Genomic DNA, 26448 nt, shown 5'->3' with positions numbered 1-26448 from the left:
TCCAAATAATCAGAATCAGGTGTTCCAATCACTTCCATGGCCACAGGTGTATAAAATCAAGCACCTAGGCATGCAGACTGTTTTTACAAACATTTGTGAAAGAATGGGTCACTCAGTGAATTCCAGCATGGAACTGTGATAGGATGCCACCTGTGCAACAAATCCAGTCGTGAAATTTGCTCGCTCCTAAATATTCCACAGTCAACTGTCAGCTGTATTGTAAGAACGTGGAAGTGTTTGGGAATGACAGCAACTCAGCCACGAAGTGGTAGGCCACGTAAACTGACGGAGCGGGGTCAGCGGATGCTGAGGCGCATAGTGCGAAGAGGTCGCCAACTTTCTGCAGAGTCAATCACTACAGACCTCCAAACTTCATGTGGCCTTCAGATTAGCTCAAGAACAGTGCGCAGAGAGCTTCATGGAATGGGTGTCCATGGCCGAGCAGCTGCATCCAAGCCATACATCACCAAGTGCAATGCAAATGTCGGATGCAGTGGTGTAAAGCACGCTTTACTCCTGACCTCCTAGTCCTGACCTCAACCCGATAGAACACCTTTGGGATGAATTAGAGTGGAGACTGAGAGCCAGGCCTTCTCGTCCAACATCAGTGTGTGAAATCACAAATGCGCTTCTGGAAGAATGGTCAAAAATTCCCATAAACACACTCCTAAACCTTGTGGACAGCCTTCCCAGAAGAGTTGAAGCTGTTATAGCTGCAAAGGGTGGACCGATGTCATATTGAACCCTATGGATTAGGAATGGGATGTCACTTAAGTTCATATGCGAGTCAAGGCAGGTGAGCAAATACTTTTGGCAATATAGTGTATATACCAACTTGGAATATGGGCCAATGTTTGTAAATGTTTAAAAAATGTTTTAAGATCTAGTCATATAATATTTATGATAAACAAAGAAACAGAATAACCAATCAATAATTTCCATCTTTTTCCCAGGCATACTCATGGCTTCAGAAAGAAATGGGGCCAGAAACAGATCCTGTCATCATTGTTCGCTTCATTGGTTCATCCGACCTCTCTACAGACCTCCGCAACCTACTCCAAAGTATTTGTGAGCAGATTGCCATAAACTATCGCTGCTTAATCCACTACCTACCAAACAAGATTGAAGAGATGAGAGAATTGTTGATAAACCTTCTGGGAGAGTCATCCTTCCATCGACCCCTAGTGATCATACTAGATTCTTTGGAACAGCTGTCAGAAGCAGATGAGGCACGTAAGCTGTGGTGGTTGCCTATCCAACTCCCTTGTACAGTCCGCATTGTGGTAACAACCTTGCCTAACAAACATGGGATTCTACAGAAATTACGTTGCCTGATTCATGATGAGGATTGCTATGTAGAATTGACACAAAGAGACCGTAAAGCATGTAGCCAAACACTCAAACAGCAGCTTCTGAGTGTCAAACGAAAAGTAACCTCAGGCCAACAAATATATGTAAACGAAGCACTGGCTAAATGTACACTGCCTATGTTTGTCAACCTTATCTATCGTGAGGTGGTACACTGGCGCTCACACAAAGACGTTGATGAAAAGTCTCTTTGCTCAACAGTGCATGAGAGCATAGAACATCTCTTCATCTCCATTGAAAATAAGCTGGGATCCCACTTTGTCTTTCGTGCATTGGGATACATTACAATGGCACGTGTAGGGTTGACAGAGGTGGAACTGGAGGATATACTATCTTTAGACAATAGTGTACTTGGAGACATCATGGTAAACTCAAATCTAACAAATCCCCTGCGAATCCCCTATGATCTCATTGCTCAACTAAGAGAAGAGCTGGAGGGTTACTTGGTGGAGCGTCAAGTTCGGAATGTAACCCTTTTGGTGTGGGCAAACAGGCATCTCCATCTCATTGCACAAAAGTTGTATCTCAGTAATGAAGAAGATGTGCATCAAATGCACAGCCTTTTAGCCGAGTATTTCCTTGGGGTATGGGCAGGTGGTAGAAAGAAGATTTTCCACTGTGACAACAATCACTTTGCCTCATTAAACATCTCTCAGCATCGGAACCCTCACAACCAACAAAGCCTTCATGGCCACGACAAAGCCTCTGCTGACAAGCATTCCTATGACCGGCAGACTCCAGAACAACCCTGGGTGTTCCAATGCAACTTACTTGAGCCAGACATCTTCTTTGTCAATCACCGAAAAATGACAGAACTGTTATTTCATTTGACAAGGAGTGGGAGGACAGATGACCTCATGTATGGTGTTATTATGAACTTCAGTTGGTTATATACGATGATAAAGATTGGACAGTTCGACAAGGCCTTGACAGACATAGACCTGGCCTACAGTTACTCACAGGAAAAGGAGCTCAAGTTCCTTGCTAGCACACTCCGGAGTATAAAGGTCAAAGTAATCAAGAACCCTGCTTCACTGTCTGCTGAGCTTCAGCAAAGACTTCTTCCTGTGGTCACATCCCTCCCCAAGCTCAGACATCTCTTACTAGAGTGTGACAAGGATGGACCCAAATACTGCTCCATAGTACCACTCCACTCTTCCATGGATGTTACATACAGTCCTGAGAGACTACCACTGTGCTCTAGTTATATGCAGATTGTTGAGATTCTACCTACCTTGGCTCCCAACATTGTAATTGTAGCTCTTGAGGATGGCTCAGTCAGTACATGGGATGTTGAGAGCAGACAGTTGCTGAGACAGATCGACACAGCAAGGTCAGTTGTTCTTGGTGTTAGGCTCACCACAGATGAGAAGTACCTTGTGGTTGCCACTACAAAAAACACACTACTAATTTATGATAACCATAAATCCTGTTTGTTGTCAGAGGTGGAAGTTAAAGGCTCAAAGCAGTGTGGCATCACAGGTGGGGTGGCATTCATTAATGGATTTACCTTATCCAGCCCCCATGCCTTAGCTTGGCTGGAGGCCAGTAAAGATGTCAGTGTGATTGACCTGCAGTATGGCTGGCCTTTATACCAGTTCCATTGCTGGTATGAAGTAACCTGTGTTGAATGCTCCCCGGATGGGATGTATGCTTTCTGTGGGCAATATTTAAACACCACTACAGTATTCCACCTAGGAAGTGGAGATAAGCTTGCAACAGTGACCTCTGAGTTTTCTGGTGGATTTGTCAAGTCCATCCTGGTTCTAGATACAATCCATCAAATGGTGATGATCGACAACGAAGGTAGCCTTTCTGTCTGGAACACCAAAGATATCACAAATCCCAGGCTTATGGAGGACTATGACTGCAGAGGGGATGATAGTGAGGTGGTAGGTATAGAATTATCTGAGGATCAGAAATCAGTACTTATTTGCAAAGCCAGAAGCATTGAGGTGCTTGACACAAAGGTTTGGAAGATGGTAGAGAAGTTTAAGGCCAAACGTAGTGAGAGATTTGTGGCTGCTGTTCTGTCAAAGAATGGCCAAAGTATTGTAGCATCGATGGAAAATACGTCATCCATATTTGTGTGGAGAAGAGACAGTGGGCAATGCATGGCTAGTTTAATAGAGATTTCAGGAGCCATCGTCAAGTTGATCAAGTCAACACACCATAACTTGCTTTTGTCCGTAGCCAGCAGTGGGGTTCTCTCAGTTTGGGACATTGATATCATAACAGCAATGTCAAACATTGACAAAACAGGCAAACGGATCCAAAGTGTACAGCTGACAGGCAGAGAAGACTTTGTCTATACAATGGATGGTTCTGAAGCCATCCATAAGTGGAACTTCAGCACAGGTTTCATTGAGATGGTGTTTAAACATGAAGGGTTTGTGGAGAACTGTGTCCTTACCACATCTGGTGACCTTATGGTGACATCTGATGACAAATGTAGCCAATATATCTGGCAGACTGCCACTGGTGAAAATATCTTCCGAATCAATGGCCAAAAAATATCCCAACTTCTTATAACCCATAATGACCAATTTGTGGTTTCTCTCTGTGAACAAAATGCCTCACGTGTCTGGAGGCTTGCTACTGGACACAAAGTGTGTAACATCTTGGTAACCCTCCAGCATGCACTCATCACCACAGCCAACACTTTCCTGGTTGGTACAACTAAAAACAAGCTGTTGGCTGTCAGCTTGTGGTCCGGCAGTGTATCCAAGAAGTTCGTCTGTGATGATGGGATTACAATCATAAATTTTAAGCTAATTCCAGACAGTCCAGACTATGTTGTCTTCATCACATCCACAGAGACTGTTTTCATATGGAGTGTAGCTGATGAGTCTGTCTGCAGAAGGGTGCAACTGCCAAGCAACTTCTTAAAGAACTTGGAAGACTTCCAAATCTCACCAAATGGAAAGTTGGGAATTGTATCTAAAGGAGATGACAACATAAATGTTCTGGATCTACACAGTGGAAAACTGCGCTTAGTCCATGCTGCAGGCATAATATGGAGGCAAAAGTTATCAAGAGATGGACGGTACTTGGTGTACATTTGTTTCCGAAATTGTGATGAGGACGACGATGCAGGTGTGGTTTCTAGTTTAATTGTCATGCGACTTGCTGATGGAAAGAGTATTGGTACCTGTTCTCTCTACAAAACACCAACCTACTTGTGCCTATCACAACGAGCACTCAACATTATTATTGGCTTTGAGGATGGTAGCATTGGGACCTACACAGTTGTGGACCGTGTGGATGCAGCCCTCAAAATCAAGATTGCCACCTCCAACAGCCGGCAGATTGTTAACAACGCCTCACAGAAAATACGACCCAAGTGCAGCACCAATGCCTTCAAGACCATTGCTGATTGCATGTGGAGGGAGTCAACAGAAGTTTTCTCTCGAGATAGCCCCATCAATGTCTCTGACAGTGGGGAGCCTGAAACAACAACACCAACAAAAAAGGCTGAATTATTGCAATGAGCATTATTCAGGAAGTTAGTGTTACAGATGAATGGGACCAGATTTGGATGCAGTTGATTCTTGTTTACAGCAACCTTGTGATTCAGTTGCACAAATCAGTCCTCTGGGTACTACACAGTTGATACTGGCCAATTACTATCACACTGCAGTTAATTTTTTCAGGTCACTTTCATCTTCTCTTTTGGTGACTTGTCATAATATGTGCTACATACATCTTTTATATTTTTCAAATACATTGTTTCATTCAAATCAAGCCATAATATTACTTTATATAGAGACATAGAAATGTTATATATTTGTAGCCATAATGCATATTTGATTTTATTATTATTATTATTATTATTATTATTATTAGAAATGTTCAGTCATCTCAGTTTCTTAATGTTCTCTGGATCAAAGATTCAACTTGTGTAAGTGTGTACATATCTATTTTGGCTGCTGCAATTTGTGCAACTCCTTAACAAAGTTATGTTGTGCTTAATGCAATCAAAGAGAGTGCCTGGATTTTAAGAAATTTTCTTATAAACACTAATGATTAAAAAGATGCAGGGAATTTCTAAAAACAAAACCTTGATATAGATATTCATAAATACAATAAACATGCTACAATATACAAACAATGAATAGAAAATTTGATTCATTCAGAATTGCCAGTCATTACAGCAGAATGATTTCAGGAAAGTTATATATTATTAAGGCTGTTTATATTATGTTACTGCTTTCATTGTATCAAACTGAATTGAAGGATGGAATGGAAAATATCACTAACTGAAACTCTTGCATATTGTTAGTTGGAATATACTGTTACTGAGTATTTAACTTTGTGTGTAGCATCTGACAAGGAGTATAAACGCCTTAAAAAGTGGTGTAATAAGTTATGCCAAGTTTTGTTTGTTGCTGTTTTACATGTCACTAGTAAGGCATTGTGGGAACGCGTGATAGTAGAAAAAAAAAAGAATATTTAGTATTTTCATGTTATAGATGACTTAGAAATGTATAGATATATGTATTTACAAACAAGGTTGTGACAAGCCAGTTTTAAGGGGTTGCACTTTATTTGGGACAGTTGTTCATTACAGCTGATGTAGAGTATATCAAGAACACAATGACACAAATATTCATCTACAAACTGTTGGTTGAGTAAGGCGAATGAAGATTTTAATTTGATCTTTTCGTTAAGGGTATATTCTGGCATGCTCAATAATGATCAACCATGCCCCATCAATCTCCTCCATAACTTCAAGGGCTATTCCGACAAATTGTATGTTTACTTCTGAAACTGTTGAGAAATATGCCCATTTACAAGTAATAACCTATAGCATTATTCAGGGTTGACACTTTTCACCCATCAAAGTACAAATTTTCAAAACAAAAGAAATATTATTAAAATAAATTTTAAAAAGTTGTATTAAAATATATAGTGTGCCAAAGTTGTTCCTTTTTTTGTATTACTTTATTTCTTTACAAATGAATTATGCTTTGTGACTTATGTTAATTGTAAAAGACAAAACCTATTACCTTTGCAGACAACCTTCGATAAGCCCATGTTGTACTGAAATCCCAGAGTATATCTGAATGTGTCACTATGAGAACAGAACGTGGCATATTACAATATATGTTATGTGACATGAATGACTTATTACAAACATGTTTGCAGAACATGGTGGCATAACTGGCAATGAATGTGTTTATTGTATTGTTTGTATAGTCAGCACTGAAATCCCTGTTTAGAGATTTATATATTTTCATAAATGTTGTACTTACATTTTGTTACAAAGTTGTTTTAAAAAAAAAGAAAAGAGAAAACTTATGTCTGAAGCAATATGAAATAGTGTGTATGCCTTGTTTGTATGAAACATTTTAATGTAATAAAATGGTTCTCTTTTTGCCTCTTAATTCAGTTCCATTTATTTTTGCCATGTTTTACTAGCCTGTATAAAAGACAAATACATAAGAAAACAAATTAATGCATATTCTACATGCTTCAACTTCTTAATAATTGTTAAACCCTATATTCCCATGTACCTGGATTCCCTGCATGCATCACAGTTCCAGTAATATTCATACATTCATAGACATGCTAATAAACAAGGCCTGGGCTTGGTGAAAGGCATTTTGCTCACAGTCTATAGTCTTCATGGCCAAAATGGAGCTGGGAGTGGACCAATAAGATCTGCCCAATATCAAAAGCAACTATAATGGATGATGTTTAAGAAGACACACCTATTGCTATTAATAGCAACCATATTGCAAAAGGCTGAACAATATCAGCCTTTATTATTAATAGCAAACATAATAGGAGAGGCCCAAGAAGCACCGCCCATCATTATGATAACAACTCAGCTCTATGAAAAGACTTTCCGGAAAGTCATCATAACCACAACATACTCTGTACTCTCTATGGAGACACTGATCGTAAATATTTGGGCATTGCCGTCATTATATTTAAGCATATACATTTATAACTAAATTATACTGTGGGCTTATCATTTATTTCCTTACTTATACAGTTAATTGAGGCTCAAACCTGTGACTACAAACATTAAAGTGTTCAAAAACCCCATTCATGTATCAATGTCAACATTGACTCCAGCATTTCAGAGATTCAGTCGCTTAATTATAATTTAATATAATTATTTGGCAGGTGTAAAGAAAGGCAAAGAAAGTTGTGTGAAAGGTTGAGGGATTGTAATGTTACTAATGCTAAACATACAGTTACTCATAAGGGGATAACCAATAAAAGACAAACATCCTCTTGGGAATGAGAGTCATTATTTCTTCATTTTTAATCTTATAAAAAAATGACATCCAACATAGTTGAATGGGTACATTCCAATTTGTCAACAGTATTACTTAAAAACCATTATATATATATATTTTAAAATACAGTATGCATATAATTTTAATATTATAATAATTATATAATAATTTAATATAATATATTATAATATAATATAATAATTTTAATATTTATTATCACTAATAGTTAGACAATTAAATCCAAGTAAAAGAGCTGATGCCGTCATGCACAATAGTATGATAATTACAGTTAAAGCTCTGAGGGTAGTTTAGGTGTGGTGCGTTTACCTGTGGTGTTTACCAAGCCGGTCTTTTTTAAACTACGTTTGAGAGAGACCACAGCAAATATTTTAAGGCGTTTGTTGATTTTAATAATAGATCATGTTTTTCCACCACTATTTGCTCTGTAACTGTGTCCTTTTAACAGTGGACTATTACTTAGTTCCTTGTGCTAGTGCAACCTGACCTGTTTCGATCCTCGTTTATGGTGTTGGCTGAAGTGAGGAATAGATATGGCTGTAGGACAACGTCATTCATTCTAGAGTATGTATGTAGAATGTCAACTTAAAATGCAGCTTTATTTAAAAATGTCTTATCTCTCCAGACACACACACTAACCCTAGTCTAAGGTTTAAGGTATCTTGTTTCTTGGCTTTGTGCCAGCTCTTCGGTCATCATCCTTGAGTGTCACATAGATCGTATTACTGTGGAAAAGAACAGAAAAAATCATCTCAGATAACAAGTATGAGATGCCTCAAAGGCAAACCAGCTATCGACCCTACTTTCACCATTCACAATGAAGAAATCATAATTTTTAATGTCACACTTTTTTAGTTAGCTTCAATGATATGGAAGATCCATGAAACAAGTTAGTACCTGTTATCACTTACATTATACCAGCTTTGTATTGTTAATAACAGTGGTGGAACACTTACTGAGTGCTGAAGGGTAAATAAACATCTCCCTACAGAAAACTACACCATAAGAGCAGCTAAATGCTGCACAATGTTTTAATACATTTCTTATCAGATTTAGGCAAAGTAAGGGTCTGCCATACCTGTCCATGTGAATGAATTGAATGAGCTGTGAGCTGTAGAACACATTAGCACATTTTAAACCTCTGATTTCTCTGATTTTCTACTACTACAGCAGCACTGTTATAGAAAATTAATGAATATCTTGTAACTAATCAGAGAATTTATATTATGTAGTATAATATACAAAAAAGAAGCCCTGTATTAAGTAAACATTTTGTAATCCTTTTATAAAGGATGATACTCTGCGATGAATAACACTAGCCTAAGGGTAGCATAGTTAAGAGGAACGCAAATATTGTTTTCCAATTATATCATCTAGTGCTTCACACTGAACTGACACTGGTACACACACACTCCACACAGTTATCGCTCTACATAAAATATTGCTTGAATAGTTTTATATCCGCAGATTAATTACAAAAAAAGACACAAAGAATGGTTTAGCAAAGAAAAAATAAATAAATAAAAATGGCTAATGTTTCCATGGTTAAACTGAAGTAGATTCAGGATGTTCATGAAAGATATTTACACGTCACACACACACACAAACACACACACAAAATGTGATGAAATCAAACAAATATTGAGACAGAGACAAAAGACTGCTGGTTCTGCCCTGGGCTTTGGCTTAACAGATTCTGTATTGTACTAGAAAGCTAAATATGAACACTGCACTACTGTATACTGGAGTTTTCGTATACAGTACCAATAGATACCTGTGCAGGTGTTTCATACTTTTACAAAGTTAAGGATCCTTATTTATTTATTGCTCATTGTTATTATAGCTACACATTAATGTACTGACATATTGTAAAAAAAAAAAAAATCATACAATCCTTTTCATTTAAGAACCTGCAACCTCATAAACTACATCTCACTTGATTCATTACCCATCAAAAATATTTGACCCTTTTTAACTCAACATAATGAGGTTATTTTTTTTTTAACTGTTAATTCATTACAATACCCTATTCCTGATATCCATCTAATTTTCCAAAAAATCCAGACTACTTATTATGGCTTTTCACATTTGTTTACTGTGACCTAGTGAATCATTAGCTAGTTTGCTGTTCAAAGACAAAAGAATACCTAGAATAATTTAACTGAATACTCGGAATAATTGAATATTTCCCCTCCGTGAGAAGCATTTGTATTAATATTGCCACTGTTTGCCCTGAGCGTGGACCTTCACAATGGGCCCATATACACTTCCTATTTTATTGGTGCATCTATGGTAATACCTATATTTATTATTATTATTATTATTTTTAATTCGGTACATGTACACCAACCTCACTGGTGCACAACAAGCACTGTAGCTTCGTTTTTCTTTACAGTGTAAAAAGAGAGAGGGGCTAAAGTCAGTAATTGTAGTATATTTGCAAAGAACGCCTAGGCGAGTTGTATCTGATATAAAAAAATAATGTACTATATTCGGCCAAAGGTATATGGACACCCTGACCAATCAAACCCATATTTGCATCCCATTCCAGACTAAGTCTTCCTTATAATAATTTCCACACTTCTTGGAAGGCTCTCCACTAGATCTGAGAATGTGGTTATATGGATTTGCCATTCAGCCACAAGAGCATTACTGAGGTCAGTAACTGCATTCCAGTTTATCCCAAAAGTGTTTTGTATGGTTTAGGTCATGGTTCTGTGCAGGCCATTCGAGTTCTTCCACTCCAACCTCAGCAAATCATGCCTTCAATGAACTCGCTTTGTGCAGGGGAGCGTTGTCATGCTGGAATATGTCTGGGCCTCTGAGATCCGTTCAAGGGAAATTAGAATGCTACAGCATACAAAGACATCCTAGACAACCATCTGCTTCAAACTTTGTCGCTACATATGGGTGTCATGTCCAGGCGTCCACAAATGTTATAGAGGTTATAGAGTGTAGCTCATGGCTCAATACAATTCAAAAAGACTGATAAAGTTTATTCTATTCAATTCAATTTTATTTGTATAGCGCTTTTAACAAAGCATAAGAAACAACATAAGAAAACAACAAACATATAAACAGACAAACAGTCCTAGATGTTATCCCAAAGTGAGCAAGCCTGAGGTGACTGAGGTGACTGTGGCAAGGAAAAACTCCCTTAGATGGTATGAGGAAGAAACCTTGAGAGGAACCAGACTCTAAAGGGAACCTCATCCTCATCTGGGTGACAGCGGATAGTGTGATTATATTGTGCATTTATGTGTAGTCAATTGTGTGATGCCGATACAGCATGTGTAGAATATTATGTAAATTAATAAGGAGGTCTAGCATAGTCTGACCATCTACTTCCTGCCAGAACACAGGCCTGACCAAGCTGATACACCATATATGGCAGCTGTGTCATTCTGGTAAAATAGAACTATGTTTTTCATTACTTATGCTACATTGCAGACAAGTTATCTAACACACACAGCATTAAGGTAACAAGAAACACATCCACTTAGTGGAAAATAACTTACCAATGGAAAAAGGTGGACTACCAGTTTGACCAGACCGGCCCAGTTTTGGCAGGCGGTAAACTGTCACATCAAGTTGTTTTTCTTTCAGCAGGGGATATCAGGATGATCTCTAATTGACCTATTAAAATGTTAGGACTCCTAAGAAAAGAAGTTTAAGGATTTGTATAGTTTCCGAATGGAATTCTTGGCTGGTTCAGGAAGTGAAATTATATGCTGTAAGTGTAATATCTCACTGACTGAGTGTATTCTCAGTGCTTTTGAACGTGAATAGAGTTTTGTGAACATTTCCAACTACAAAATCTTTCATCTCTGGTGTTATACTAGTAGCTAATATTGTGCAATGTGTTATGTGCGGTATGTGGATAAGCTTCACTCTGCCTTTTGCCTTGTGGCTGCTGCTTAAATGTCCGGAAACTCTTTCCGATCACATGTATTATGTCATTACAGAACCACGTGAAACGTTTTCCCTCTCTTCTGGTCAGGCTTGACAGAGGAGACAGGACTCGACTCCTATCTGAAAGTCAAATAGGCGCCATAGAAGAGCTGACACACCAGGACCGTCCCTCTTGCAAGCAAAACACACACACACACACACACACGCCCGCGCGCGCAGACGCCCAAAGCTGCCCTTGTGTCAACAAAATCTACTGCCATGCTCGTTAGATCCAGGAGAAGCCTCTGGACTACTTCATGTCTCTTTTTTTCTACTTAGGAGACTACAGTTGTGGGAAATAAATGAATACTGGAGTTATCTGTGAAAATACGGCACCTCCGGCAAACACTTGCCACACCTTCAGCCCTCTAACAGGTAAAGGCTTTATGTGTGTAATGGCTACAGTGTTCCGACTTTGGAGTGTTTCCCGGAATGTACTGGAAACAAAAACGCGAAAAAAAAAAAGCCCAGTACATTACAGGATTTTGTGTCGGTGGACAGTGTGAGCTGGACACTTCCTCACCTGTTGCGCATAATGTTTGACGCCTTTACTCTGTCTTATGTGTTCAAACATGGTCGTGGTCAAGTTCTTATTGTTTACCTTGTTGGGATAAATGTTGCTTTGAAACATTGAAAGCTGTCCAGGTGAAGAACTAGTTAGTTGCGTTAACCTTAACCAGGTTAAGCTGGTGGATTTTGGTGCTTCGTTTCGCTTTGCATGGTCACACTGTTGTGTAAACCAGACAATATAATGTCTCATGAGCAGGTTATGAATTGGTTTATAAACCAGTAAAGTGGTTAAATATATTCAGATGGCTGAGAAGGTGTTCCACAGGTTCCTGGTGCTTGAGGTGCTGGCTGGAGAAATCTTGACTAGAGATTGACTGAAAGTGTTCTGGTTAAGGGATGGAATATTCAAACATTGCCTCAAGGCCCGTGTTAAGTTTTCCGAATGTTAACTCTGATTATAATTTTGATAACCTGTTCAAAGCAGTCACATATGCAGTAGGTGATGCCATGGCCGAACAATCTACCTAGAGCTAGGTCTGTTGCTTTTCAATTATTATAGTCTAAGATCATTATAATCTAATCTATAAATATGTTATAAATGTATAATAATAACAACATGTAAAGGACTGATCAGTGATTTAGATGATGGAGGAAAGTGGTGTGTACAGGCAAAAGCAGTTTGTCAGGATGTTTAATGTAGGAGGCTTTTGTTTACAGTCTCATAGGTAATGAGGTGTGGTCGCCATGAGCCGAGTCGACCACATTGCTCTTCATGAAAGTGGAATTAGTCTTAAGCATTATTGTTATTGTGTTTCTACAAACGTTCACACTTGACATGCATTCGTATGGGTGTAGCCTGTACTTTGATAGCATGGTAAACCAGCTTTTCATGCTTCCCTTCTAATAATACTTTGTGTAAAATACACTGTGATATATCTTTTAGGCCTATCAGATGTTTTGCTTGTATTTTTTAAAGTTCACGAAAGTGATATTGAAAGACAATTTTAAGATTTCAAACTGTGACACAAGAGAATACTGGTCATTCTGGCAGTCAGTATCTGATAATATATCTTAATTGTTAGTGAGTAATGTTCGGCATTCACTATTATCTAGCACTAGGTTTCATACTTATTCATTTTTACTGACGTTTTCTACCACCATTTTTGTTAAACTGGCTCCTTATCTAATGATCTTTGTAGGCTGATAGCCAGGGCAAAATAAATGAAGTCAAATAAATGGAATATTTCTCTTTAGGTGAAATATATTGATGGATTTAATAGTTAGCATTGTCAAGGTGTGTCACCTTACAAACACACAAACAACTATCAAGGCCAAAGCAGTTGTTTTTGTTGTTGTTGTTTGTTATAGCAACATCTGACAGGTTTTCCCAGATCGTCATAAACGTATCATATTACATTGATCTGTGTCATTGAAAAATAATAATATAACAACATTGTTAAAAGTAAATAATGCAATAGCAAGAATTAAGAATTTATTGTGGACCTAAAGACACCTATGTATGTACTCCAGGACACAAACAATCCTTTTCTACCAGCTGAATTGGAATAATCATTTGCAAGAAACATGCAAAATATATATTTACAGAAAAACCACTACTTAAATACAGACACATATTCTTCTCTCTGTTTGTCTGTCTTCTCTCATTTCTTCCAACATAAGCTTGGCAATGTCGGCAGTCTCCAGGGAGTATTTTGCATAAAAGCTTTTTTGAGACTTCTGGGTTAACTATAGAAAGTGAGCAGAGATCGTCATGTCTTATGACATCATCTCCACATGACATAAAACATGTCATTTGTAGCCGAAACCTTGTAGCATTCTGCTGTAACCAAAACAGTGCCACACATAATATCTACCAGGGTTAATAAATTATAAAAAAAGACCTTTTAAGTACAGATTGTTGAATCATGCTAACTGTGACGCTACAACCAGTATGCAAATGCAAATCAAATGAAGACCAGTCAACAGCTTTCGTTTACGTGCTAGTCTGTGAAAATTCTTTTGTGTTAAGAAAAAAAACAACCAGGATCATAAACATAGAATCAAAAAATCATGAAAAACAGCTCCTAAAGCATCTGAATTTATTTATTCATTTTTTTGTTGAATAGGTTTAGAGTTATAACATATAAACATTTAATATGTATCTAAAACAGCTGGTAGCATTGCTGCCTCACAGATCCAAGGTCCCTGGTTCAATCTTGAGCTTAGGTTACTGTCTGTGTTGAGTTTCTGTGCGTGTTCCTCCTGTGTCCACAGTTCCCTTGTGTCCTCTCACTTCCCTTCAAAAAAACTTCCAAAAGGTGGAAGAATGTAGCTGGATTTGGCAAACTTATATTGCCACTCAGTATGAATGAGTGGCATACTATCCAGGGTGTATTCCTCCCTCATGCCCAGTGTTCCCTGGATAGACTCCAGATCCACCAGAACCCTGACCAGAATAAAGCAGTTACTGTAGATGAATGAATAAAAAGCAACTTGATCCATTATCACAAATGGTTATATGGTGGGTACCTGAGGATTTAGGTTAAAAGACGTCATGTATCGTCTCTTTCAAGTTTCCAGCACGGCGGTTAGACACATCTGTTTGTTCAACATAGCAAAATATGTGATACATGTTTTGACACAGGACAGGACTCTTGCAAACACAACAGCTTTGATGTTTATGGTTAAAGTTAGTGATCCCTTTTGTGTATCAAATTTGCTGATGCTTACACAAAGCATTGCTAATGAACGCCCTCTGTTTTGTATATGTTTATCAGCCAATTAGGTGGCGTGGTCCTTCTCGAGAGGCTTTGTAATATACACTGTTTAATCGTGAAACATTCACTATAGCAACCAACACCAGGGAAACAAACACCATATCTGCTCTATGCACCTGTTTGATTTCTAAAGCTTCAGTTCACTGGATTGAGTTGCAGCCACAAGCTACAGACTGCACTCGAATATAATTGACTATACGGAAAGATATATATATATGGTATATATGATATATATATATATATATATATATATATATATATATATATATATATATATATATATATATATATATGTATATATATATATATATATATACAGGAAGACAGAGATGAAGTAGACTCAGGGATTTGGGGAGGAGCAAAAGAAGAGGCAGAATGAGACACAAGAGATCAGGCTCAGACCAGTTTTTGGGTTTTTTTTTGACTCGATCATAAATAGTGCATGTCCACACACCTTTCTGCAATGTCATACCCAAATCAAGTGCAATCTCATAACACCAGTTCAGGAATAATCTATGCTTCCTACCATACATTCACCCTAGCAAGCAACACGTCGCTCGTAGTTTGTCTCTTGTGGGTGTGTAGAGACGGTGTGAAAACTGGGTGCCTGATTTACATGTTATGTGCTAGGCTTTGTACTAGCTTGTGGCTGGTAGATTAGCAAAGCAACTTATCTGTACTAGCTCTGTTCAGTCACCAAAGGCACCGACAATCTCTGCTACGATCTCTGCTTTGTTTTCTTTTTAAAGTCTCTATACACATTTAATGAGAGCTAATATTTGACAGGATAATGTGAACCCTTTTTCTCCCATTTTTGTGCATCAAACAGTAAATGGTGAACCCACTGTGCGTCGGAACAATTTTTTTTTTCCATTTTGGATTAATCGCTTTACTGCGTACTTCATTTGCATAGAAGTGAGAAAATCTCGATTCAAAGGCGCTTGTCACACTGACACACTGCAGCTTGCTGGCCCCACGTTGCACACGTAGATAGAAATGGACGGTCACATGGTAGTGTGTGTGCACTTTAGGTTTAGGGGCATTTGTATGAATGTTCTCTGTGTCTCTTCAAAGAGACAAACAATTGAGAAACTGAAGATTTTAAGAAACCTAACTAAATAGTTAGGTGTATACGTGGTACCTGAAAATTTTGATCTCCACTTTTTTCAGTCACAGTAGACGGTCATAATACACCTTATAGACATAGTGCATAGGCTATATTTATACAAAAAAATGTTCATGCTACACGAAGTAGAATAGTGCTATCAAATCATTTTTTAAATATACACTCTTCATAAATGTTTTATTTAACCCCTATTCATGGCATGTAGCTAAATATTAATTACGTACACAGAATAAAAACTTTACATTCTTTGCATGTGTCTTCAGATTCTTAAATGTAACACAAAAACCTCTCTCACTTTCAATCCACTATCATTGATATATTAAACATTAAAAAGTCGCTGGAGGTTATAACTGATTCGAAAACAGCACTTTAAAACCTTCAAGAAAATATAATAGTGTAAGGACATACACTTCAAGGAAGAGTTTTGAATGTAACAACACTGTTTCCATGTAGTCGTAAGTTTCTACTGCGTCAACACAAAACACAGAGCTTAAACAAATTAAATTGAAAGTCACTTTTTTTAATGTAACACAATTCAAAATAGATAAACATAACTTCACTTGGTCAGCAATAGGGATGGGGTGATGATGGAACTTCCCTCAAGATTGATTATTTTCCAGTGCTTTATTCCTCTTCGACAACAATTTTCTAATGAGTATACTATATACTAAATATTGTAAAGTCTCACAAAACTAATTCTGTCAGCTTCCTCTCTTAATAAGCCTCTCTTAATAAGTTAACAAGACAAGTAAAGGTTACTTACAAACCAGAAAGAGCAAAGTCCTTTGCTCTGACAGAACACTTTGTAAAAAAATAAAAAAAAATAAAAATAAATAAATAGTTAACTTTAGATTAGCTCACCAGTACTAAGCGATTATTAAAGGAAATGGTCATTAATAGTAAATAATTGAGGAAACCACATCTTGTGATCATAATACTATGCAGCGACCAGATGTTTCAAAAGAAATAATAAAAGAAAAGGTGAGATGCCAAATTCATAAGAATTCAAATTGAATTGAAATGAGCCTGATATCATTTTTTCTCCCAGTTTTCAGTTTCAGTGAGCTTGTACCCAGCGTGACCTCATTGTAATCCTGTTCTTCATTGACAGGAGTAGATCCTGATGTGTTCTTCTGCTGTCACAGCCCGTCTACCTCAAGGTTTGACATATTGTGACGTATTGAGATGCTCTTCAGGTGTAAGAGAGTAGCTGTTTGAGTTATCTTAGCCTTTCTGCCAGTTTGAGTTAGTCTGGACATTCTCCTTTGACCACTCTCATTACCAAAGCAAAATTTCCACTTACTGGATATACAGCATTTTCTATGCTATTCGGTTTAAACTATACAGACTGGTGTGCAAAGATCCCAGGAGATCATCAGTGTCTGAAATACTCAAACTCCTACTGGTTAAACGAATTGAAAAGTGTTAACACAGCCCTTGTTATCATGGCTTTCTTTAGTCTACCAAGAACACAGCTGAAGGAAATGAACCAAAGCTCCTATGAGATTTGTTTATGGTGGCCTTCGTTAATCCTCTGGTGCGCAAGTAAGTGAGTATGTCCTATGCGATCTAAATTTACTGATTATATAAAAAACCATATAAGCTCTGTCACTCCTGGTCCTTGGTGAATGTGGATTAATATATATTGAAATAGTTTAATGATAGTGATAATGATAATATTATATAATCCTTATAGTGTCTGCTGGCCTGCAGCATTTCTCATAGTAAATAACCCTCTATCTATCTATCTATCTATCTATCTATCTATCTATCTATCTATCTATCTATCTATCTATCTATCTATCTATCTATCTATCCATCCATCCATCCATCCATCCATCCATCCATCCATCCATCCATCCATCCATCTATCTATCTATCTATCTATCTATCTATCTATCTATCTATCTATCTATCTATCTATCCGAGTTGTTCATGATGACGCAAAGAAAGAAAGAAAGAAAAATTGTCCATGTGGCATATATCATACAATTATGCCTGATATCAGTCATCTTTTATTGTAATTGGTTTCAGTTATCCTATAACACTGGTGTGTAGAACCTCAAGCCAAGAACGGTGATAACTGGTCCACTGTGTTGTTGTTATACCTCGCTGGAGGATGGCACATAACAGCAGCCATTTTATTAGATGAATTTTTACAAGGACCCAAGCTCTTTATCTGCTTCGACCAAATCCAGAACATTTATGTTTCATGCAGAGATGCTATGAGTCCACAGAGTTTAAAAAGGACATGTGGGTTTTGTAGAATGGAAGATACCCAGCGTGCTTTTATGGCCAGCATGATGCACTGTCTGGCTGGAGATGAGGAGGTGCACAGCTGCTGCAGTAATCCTCCTGTAATAACTAGCTCATACTACAGCCAGTCGGACATGTGCTACTACACACGTCTGGAGTTTAATCATCACCTAGTCACTACATTTGTATGCCTCTGGTAGTTTTGTGAAATGCTTGAGAAAACTTTGGATCATAAATTTATATTCACAAATCTCTGAATTGTCATAAAATAATATATTGTACAAATCTTTGTTTCAAAATATCGCACCATAGTTGTATTCTGAGGTCTGTCTTAATGAGAAGGCACAAACATTTCTTTCCCACCATGCATCAGGAAGAAGGAAACAAGAAAGGGAGAAAAGACTACCCATGTCCTTGCTCTATCAGAGCCTTTCACAGACTTCTCCATTAATTATTTACCTTTCATTTGGCCACAAAGAGCAAGAGAAATGGCATAGGCTGAATTAAATAGAAAAAGGTCAGCACATCTTCACCGATAGCCACGCAGCATAACCACACACAGGTGATATGGAGCCATCCTACTCGTAAGTTTGTCTCTCTTTACTCTAGAGATTCGGAGCCCTGCCGCAAACCTGGCAGAACCATACGTCAGATCAATATTACTTAGAATGGTGAAAGCATTGTGGCTGTAACATGATGTATTTTTTTCCCTCCCATCCATGTCTCCAGGTATAAAAATACTGTGGCTGAAAGGTTAGATGCATTGGGTGGGACTCGTCTTCATGAATTCTGCCTTGGAGAGAATGTAGATAGTGCTGTCATGTCTGTTTAGGTGCTGATGCAATGGTGATCAGTGACTTATTTCTGCAACTGGCATATCAGAGATGGAAACCCACAGAGGTTCTGTGCATACTCTCACTCTGATGCTCTTGTATTAGTTCAGTAGAAGTCCATCTTTACATAGTTGTCCTCCTTGCCCTGTGTTATTAATGTATTATGTAAAATGCATGATGAAAGCTGCCTGTGCCTAACCGATACCTTCCCATGTCCCTTTTTCTGTCCAGCCCTGCTATCCAGCTGTCCAGATGGGGTGCAGATGCTGTAGCATGATAAAAAGGTAAGAACGAAGAAACAAATCCGAATTACTGCTCCTCACTCCAGCCAAGTGACAAAAGCTCACTGTGCCCTGCTGGAGTTTATAAATGTCACGACTGTCAGAGAGTCGAGTGGAGGAAGAAAAGGCTTTGAAAAGCTGTTATTACTCTAAATATTGGTTGTTGTCAGCCAACAAATCAGCCATGCTAAAGGGATCAGAATAGCTAACACATTGCCTTTTTACACTCTTTCTATATTTATCTTCGAGGATCTGTTCTGTCAGGAAGAAAGAAAAGAACAGTGTTGTAAAGGCTTCATCTAAAGCATGACTGCTGAATATCGCTGGCACCGTCAGTGTGCTTGAAAACATTATCAAGAGAAAACCAGATGGTGATGTCTCTGAAGAAAAAATGTTATGAAAGGCACCTGTGCTGAATTAGCTGTGAATATAGTTATGCTAAATGGTCAGGCTAGTCTGTTATCCATGATTAAAGGCAGGCTAAACGGTCAGGTAGTGTATTATCTGTGAATATATCTAGGTTAAATAGTCAGGTAGTGTGTTTTTTGTGAATATATCTAGGTTAAATAGTCAGGTAGTGTATTATCTGTGAATAAAGCCAGGTAAAATAGTCAGGTAGTGTGTTTTTTTGTGAATATATCTAGGTTAAATAGTCAGATAACACGTTCCCTGTAAATCTAGCCAGGCTAAATAGTCAGGTAGAGTGTTCCCTGTGAATATGGTCAGGTAGTGTATTATCTGTGAATATAGCCAGGGTAAATGGTCAGGTAGTGTATTATCTTTAAATGTTGCCAGGCTAAGAGGTCAACAAGAGTGTTATTTTCCTAGTAGCTGCCAGTGATAATGGCCTCTCTAGTGCTTTACCCTGCTATGAATTTGATAGTTTTACTGGTTATGGTACAGATTCAGTAGAAGGTGTATATAATTCCCAGTGTCACACTTCTGAGCTTAGCTTGAGCTGGTTAAATGGCTTGCCTCATGCAAATACCATACAAACCCAACCCAACACACAAACTTTGTTCCACTTTTTTTGTTTAAACTCATTCCCCTTAGTCATTCTTATTAAATGTCCCTTTTGCCTTTTCAGATATTTAATATTTCCTGTGAGGACCCTACCTGTCAGGACTTTTTTTGGGTTATGGCTATTACACTACCTGTGGGTCTGTTCTGTAAATCTCTATCATATATAACACGGTTCAGTCTTGTGTGCTGTATAGAAATTATATTCTGCCTTCTTCTGCTCTATAGCAGCTACAAAAGCAGACATGGCTAATTACCATGACAACATCGACAGCTCATATAAGTGCCTTTATTATGTTGTCATTAGGTTTTTGAAGGGAAACCTTGGCTATTTATAGTGCTTAACCGGCTTTTGGCCAACACCTCATGCGTTTCTCTACCACCAACAGACGTTCATTGTGGCCTTGCATTTTCAAAACAGACATTTGCGGGTGGCTACACTGGAATCACGTCCAGAATACAAGGACACTGATATTTGCAAACTTACATGAAAAGGATACTATTGTAATTTATATCTAGTGCAGATGCGAATTTAAACCAGTCAGTCAGCTGACCCAGGCAAGTGGAAAATTTCCAACATCTGCAAGCCTATTGACAGTTTCCCTGCTAACAGAAGGCAGCACACTTTTCCATAAGACAGCATGCCATATCTGTCCAGAATGATTTTATTTGATGGATTCAGCATAAGCGAATATATATTAATGAGATGAAATATATCTCAGGTTTTCACATCAAAGACACAGAAACATAAATGTAAAAAATAAATAATTACGCATGAACGCATATACATGAAGATCAACAGATTGACATTGGCCAAGTCTGGTGTCTTCACCATTTGCTTCCTGTGTTTAGCTCTGGGGAGTAATCTGTCTGCTTCTCCCGCTGTATCCCCGGGTGGTTTTGTGGGATTTTTGTTGGTGGAGGGTGTGAAGGGCAGAAGGAGCTTTGCAGGAAATGTCTGACAGCTCTTATCATCATCCATAAATACACCCAGCTCCCTTCTGCAACACACACACACACACACACACAAAGAGTTCCTCATCTCTCAGGCACTCACCTGCCTGATAACAGGTGGAAAACTATGCTGTTCATTCATGTGGATTGGTTTGTGTTCCTTACAGGTGAAAAAATGTTGTGAGGCTTCTGAATATGATCCAGCATTATGAAAGATTCTCTGAAATGGGCCAATGAGGAAAAGAGAGACATGCTCATGCAGCAGAGCACAATAGTAGACTCAGTGCAGAGGGCATTACTGCGTCAGAGACTGCGTTTGCGTACCCAATGCAAATTTAGTGTGCAGTCAAATCGACTGGCTTGACTTATCAAGTTGTAAAAGAAGCAAATATCCAGGCTTTTGTTTGCAGCACTATGAGTTAGTCAGGGTTTCCTAGTTGATATAATGATTGTTTCTGAATCGCTTGACAATGCGGCTCATATTTGTCTAACAAAAACTTTATTTTATGATTATTATTATTATTATTATTATTATTATTATCATTATTAGGCTGCATTGTGTTCTTTATCCATCTCTCTGATTCTCTTATAGTTACATCCATGACCCTACAGACCCTGTGGAAATCAATGGTATGAAGCAGGATCCTTCCACTAATTCCTTAGTTTCTTCCTACCAATGTCACGGTGAGGCACCTGATGGGAAAAAACAAGGCTTCCACAACTTGGGCTACACCAGCAACAGCAACCTCAGCAAATCCGACATTGAAAACAATCACATAAACCAGGCTAGATCGAACCTACCCCAGTCAGCAGGGGGCAACTCTAGTCTCTATATTTTACAGCCAGACGGAGGCACCTCTCCGACCGTTCCTAGTGCTCCACCCTTATGCGCTATTACACCATTAGGTACAGAATCTGGGAAACAAACAGAAAGGTTCCGAGATTCGGGTCTGGGAAACGGGTCTGATGGTTATTTGTGCAGAACAGACCAGGAAGAGGAAGGAAGATATGGAGCAAGGGACACGGCAGACGAGGAGAGCGTCATATCAGTGGACATCCATACTAGCAGCACCAGCCTCTCCTCAGCAGACACCAAGCTCATGAAAGCAGGGTCGAAAGAAAAAGACATAGAGGACACCGTGAGCGTCACAGACTCTATGGTGGCGGAAGCACTCGCCGCCTTGGAGGCAGCCACTGCAGGGGAGGAGTATGAGTAAGAACTGGAGCTCACCACCTGTCATGGCACTAGGACCTGACATGAATAAATACCATATATGGCCAAAAAAAAGATATTTTTCCTTATATACGTTTCATTCACAAAATCTTCATGAAGGATATTTTTAAAATGAAGTTTTTAACAGACTCCTATATGTTTACAGGTCATACTGTATATAAACTGAAGATAATATGGATATATTCTGCCAAGCATTTTGGTAGCATGGAGTGTATGGGCTGTTACTTTCTGAACCTTTCTCTGTGCCTTTTTATAGTCTATGCAAGTCCATACTACTGTGATAAGCATCCACTTACTATTTTAGTTGACAATATGCAATATTCTCCCTCTAATTTCCTGATGATACTATAAGCCTGAGAGGGCAGAGACACAGCTGTAGCAAGTTACCATGCAAATGTCCAGTAGGCTTATAGAAATATATATTTATAGATAAAAGACACTGGTGTTCTTCCTTCCCAAAATGTGAAGACCTTTCCATGGAAACGGGGCTTTGACCAGGCACACCCTCCTTGTAGGGAGAGCTTTATTCTCAAAATTTATGCTGATAAATCCAACACTGTACAAATGTCCTTGTTGTCTTATTTTGGTCTTAATCGATCAGTTCTAATCCACCTGATGTAAATCATACGTTCACAACTTTTTAGGCTTGATTACTGACATCTTGATTCCACTAATGTGTAAAGAAAGTTTCTGTTGACTTGAAGTGAGCATCTGACTGACATTCACCGTGAGTACTAGTTAGCACTGCCTCGCTAGTTACTTCACTAGCTTTTACAATACCACTGAGAGGACCTGCGCTTCTAAATTGGAGAGTGGATTCAAGTTGGAAAAACAATAACACGGTTTCCGCATCCCCCAAGTGAAGGGAAGTGTGTGAAGTTATATGCCGAAAAATGAAACCTACATTTCATTTATTATAGAGAAAACTGCTGTGGCTTTATTTACGCAGTTGAAAAAGCTTGGGCCAATGACAGTAGTTGACCTAAAATTAAAAAACAAACAAACAAACAAAAAACCTCAGTTGTGAAACCATGGTTAACTCAATGAGGCTCGAGACTTCATTTGGTGTCTGGATGTGAGGAAGGACTTTGCATTTCCACCGAACTATGAAGAAAAAGCACACTAAAACACTTAGCTCAAGCTAGCATGTAAATATGATCTTGCGATATCAGCCATATTAGTTTCTCAAATGCTACTTTTGTAAGCTTTATGAAGGTTAAACTTTCAGCAGTAAAGGATTCTGAAAGTGTGGAAAACTGTAGCCAAAAAAACATTATCTGTTGCATAATGTATATATGTAAATGCAGTCACTGTTTCTTTATGATATTTATTGTCTTTCATGATGAGATCAATACAGATGTGTATTTTTTTGTCATTTTCAAATCTGATCCACTTATTTAATTTAACAAGAGACAAAAGAAAAAAAAAAAAAACAATAAAGCACAATGCCTGTGATCATGACTGGTACTGTTCAGTAGATCTGATTTACTACAACTGAACATGAGCATGTGTGAGAGACACAGACGTCTGCTTGCTTAAATCAATCATAAAAAAATAAGATCCAAGGCTATTTAAAAATATATTATAATCAATGAATACTACTGCAGAATTCTTTACAGGTTCAAATACATTATAACAGATTTCTAGCTGCAATACATCATTACTGACATTTATCAGATAATCCATCACAGCATGGCCCTGATTTGATTCCTACTGACCAGACAAATTTAAAAATTAAGGCAGAATAAGTATCCGCTGTCTGTTGCTAGCAGAAATACTCACTTCGCTATAAATTTGCTAAAATATGTGGCATCATTTCCTCCAAATTTGTTTTCAGTGTAAGTAGTATATCTCATCACAGTATTCTTCATGACACAAACCAAACCATCGTTGATAAAATCAACTAGTGTCAACTAGTTGCTTGTCTATTTATGTATATATTTTCTGCTTTTTCTTCTTTCAGCCCAATTTGGAGACCCACGTGAAAAACATTTTACTCCATTATGTGTGGTTTAAATGCTTTTTAGGACATGAAAACAAAATACCAAAGGTCGATATATACACTGATCAGCCATAACATTAAAACCACTGACAGGTGAAGTAAATAACATTGATTATCTCGTTACAGTTGCTCCTGTCAAAAGGTGGGATATATTAGGGCAGTGAACAGTCAGTGCAGGGAAACATTGGGTCCTGGCATTTATGTGGATGTTACTTTGATACGTACCACCCACCTAAACTTTAATTCAGACCAAGTACACCCCTTCATGACAACAGTATTCCCTAATGTCAGTGGCTTCTTTCAGCAGAATAATGCACCTTGCTGCACTGCAAAAAAAAAATTCAGGAATGATGTGAGGAACATGACAAAGAGTTTGGCACCTCCATATTTCCCAGATCTCAATCTGATCAAGCTTTAGTTAGATGTGCAGGAGAAAAAATTCCAGTCCATGGATGCCTCACTTCACAACTTACAGAATTTAAGGGATCCAACTTAAAGGAGTCTTTTGGAGTCCATAAGAGCAGCACAAGAAGGACCCACACAATAAAAGGTGATTATAATATTATATACTGTATATCTCCTCATCATGGCACCTGTTAGTGGGTGGGATATATCAGGCAGCAAGTGAACATTTTGTCCTCAAAGTTGATGTGTTAGAAGCAGATAAATGGGCAAGTGTAAGGATTTGAGGGAGATTGACAAGGACCAAATTGTGATGGCTAGACGACTGGACCAGAGCATCTCCAAAACTGCAGCTCTTGTGGGGTGTTCCCGGTCTGCAGTGGTCAGTATCTATCAAAAGTGGTCCAAGGAAGGAACACTGGAGAACCGGTGACAGGGGCATGGGTGGTCAAGACTCATTGATGCACGTGGGGAGTGAAGGCTGGCCCGTGTGATCCGATCCAACAGACGAGCTACTGTTGCTCAAATTGCTGAAGAAGTTAATGCTGGTTCTGATAGAAAGGTGTCAGAATACACAGTGCATGATGGGTCAGGGCTGCTTTAGCAGCAAAAGGGGGACCAACACAATATTAGGCAGGTGGTCATAATGTTATGTCTGATGGGTGTGTGTCTATATATATATATAGATCATACACAGAATCATACACAGAACTTTTCTCTAACCAGCCAAGTTTCATTCAGGGTTATGGCACTAAAATAGACTTCTCACGAGGAAATATTTAAAAGTAATTCATTAATAAACTTGAAGTATTTTTATAGCCATACATCAGCAACTGAGCAGGTGTACTACTACAAGGAGCTCTGCAGATTTCCACCACCCCCAAGAGTTTAGTGTCCATTTAGAGTTTAGTTCCATGAAGGAGCAGGTTAATAATTCACAGATCCAAAAATACCAAAGCCTAATAATACATTACAGCCTGTTAAACTTTCATGAGCTCCACATGTGCAAACATGCATTAGTCACCCTGAAAATGTAACACTGTCCGTCTGAAATGTATTTCATAGAAATCCTACTTCTTGCTAGACTAGGAAGATGTCAACAAACAGCAGAGAGATTAAAAACCATGAAATGACATAAAACTATAGACGTTACACAGTTAGCAGTCTCTTCCAGAGGCTGAGCGGATCATGCTCTCTGCATAACTAAAATGCAGGAATTAATGGAGTGAAGAGAGAAAGGCATTATGTGTTCGAGTTTTGAGAAAGAGTCTGTTTCCAAGGTCATCAGCACCACTCTAGTGACCTATTAACACACACCTGTTAGATATTACCCACAATGCTCAGCCGATTAACCTGCTGGACCGGCATTACCGGTGCTTACGTTTAAAAGAACTTCTCTCTTGTGTGACAAATTATGGAAAGGCTTGTCTTTAATGGAAAAGAAAGACCACAAACAGCTAGTTTT

At 38.3% G+C, this 26448-nt stretch overlaps 3 protein-coding genes across 6 annotated transcripts in view; 2 read left to right on the top strand and 1 right to left on the bottom strand.

Moving 5' to 3' along the window:
• LOC131355787 (NACHT and WD repeat domain-containing protein 2) overlaps positions 1-6698 on the top strand; it is a 123817-nt gene extending 117119 nt beyond the window's left edge. For all 3 annotated transcript variants that reach the window (XM_058394269.1, XM_058394270.1, XM_058394271.1), the window contains one exon: positions 954-6698. In XM_058394269.1, coding sequence (XP_058250252.1) covers positions 954-4859 — 3906 coding nt within the window. In that variant the 3' untranslated portion in view covers positions 4860-6698. The remainder of the gene's footprint in view (positions 1-953) is intronic.
• The window catches only part of rwdd (RWD domain containing 4), a 269519-nt gene that overhangs the window by 202514 nt on the left and 40557 nt on the right, over positions 1-26448 (bottom strand). The window lies entirely within an intron of this gene.
• On the top strand, positions 11626-24030 carry zgc:194930 (uncharacterized protein LOC557813 homolog). Its single transcript, XM_058394281.1, has 3 exons — positions 11626-11963; positions 19322-19374; positions 21938-24030. Exons 2-3 carry the CDS (start codon positions 19343-19345, stop codon positions 22560-22562), a joined length of 657 nt encoding a protein of 218 aa, XP_058250264.1. The 5' UTR covers positions 11626-11963; positions 19322-19342; the 3' UTR covers positions 22563-24030.

This window comes from Hemibagrus wyckioides, linkage group LG07, assembly GCF_019097595.1.
Source record: "Hemibagrus wyckioides isolate EC202008001 linkage group LG07, SWU_Hwy_1.0, whole genome shotgun sequence".
NCBI lineage: Eukaryota > Metazoa > Chordata > Actinopteri > Siluriformes > Bagridae > Hemibagrus > Hemibagrus wyckioides.
This window is presented reverse-complemented; position numbering and strand designations above follow the sequence as displayed.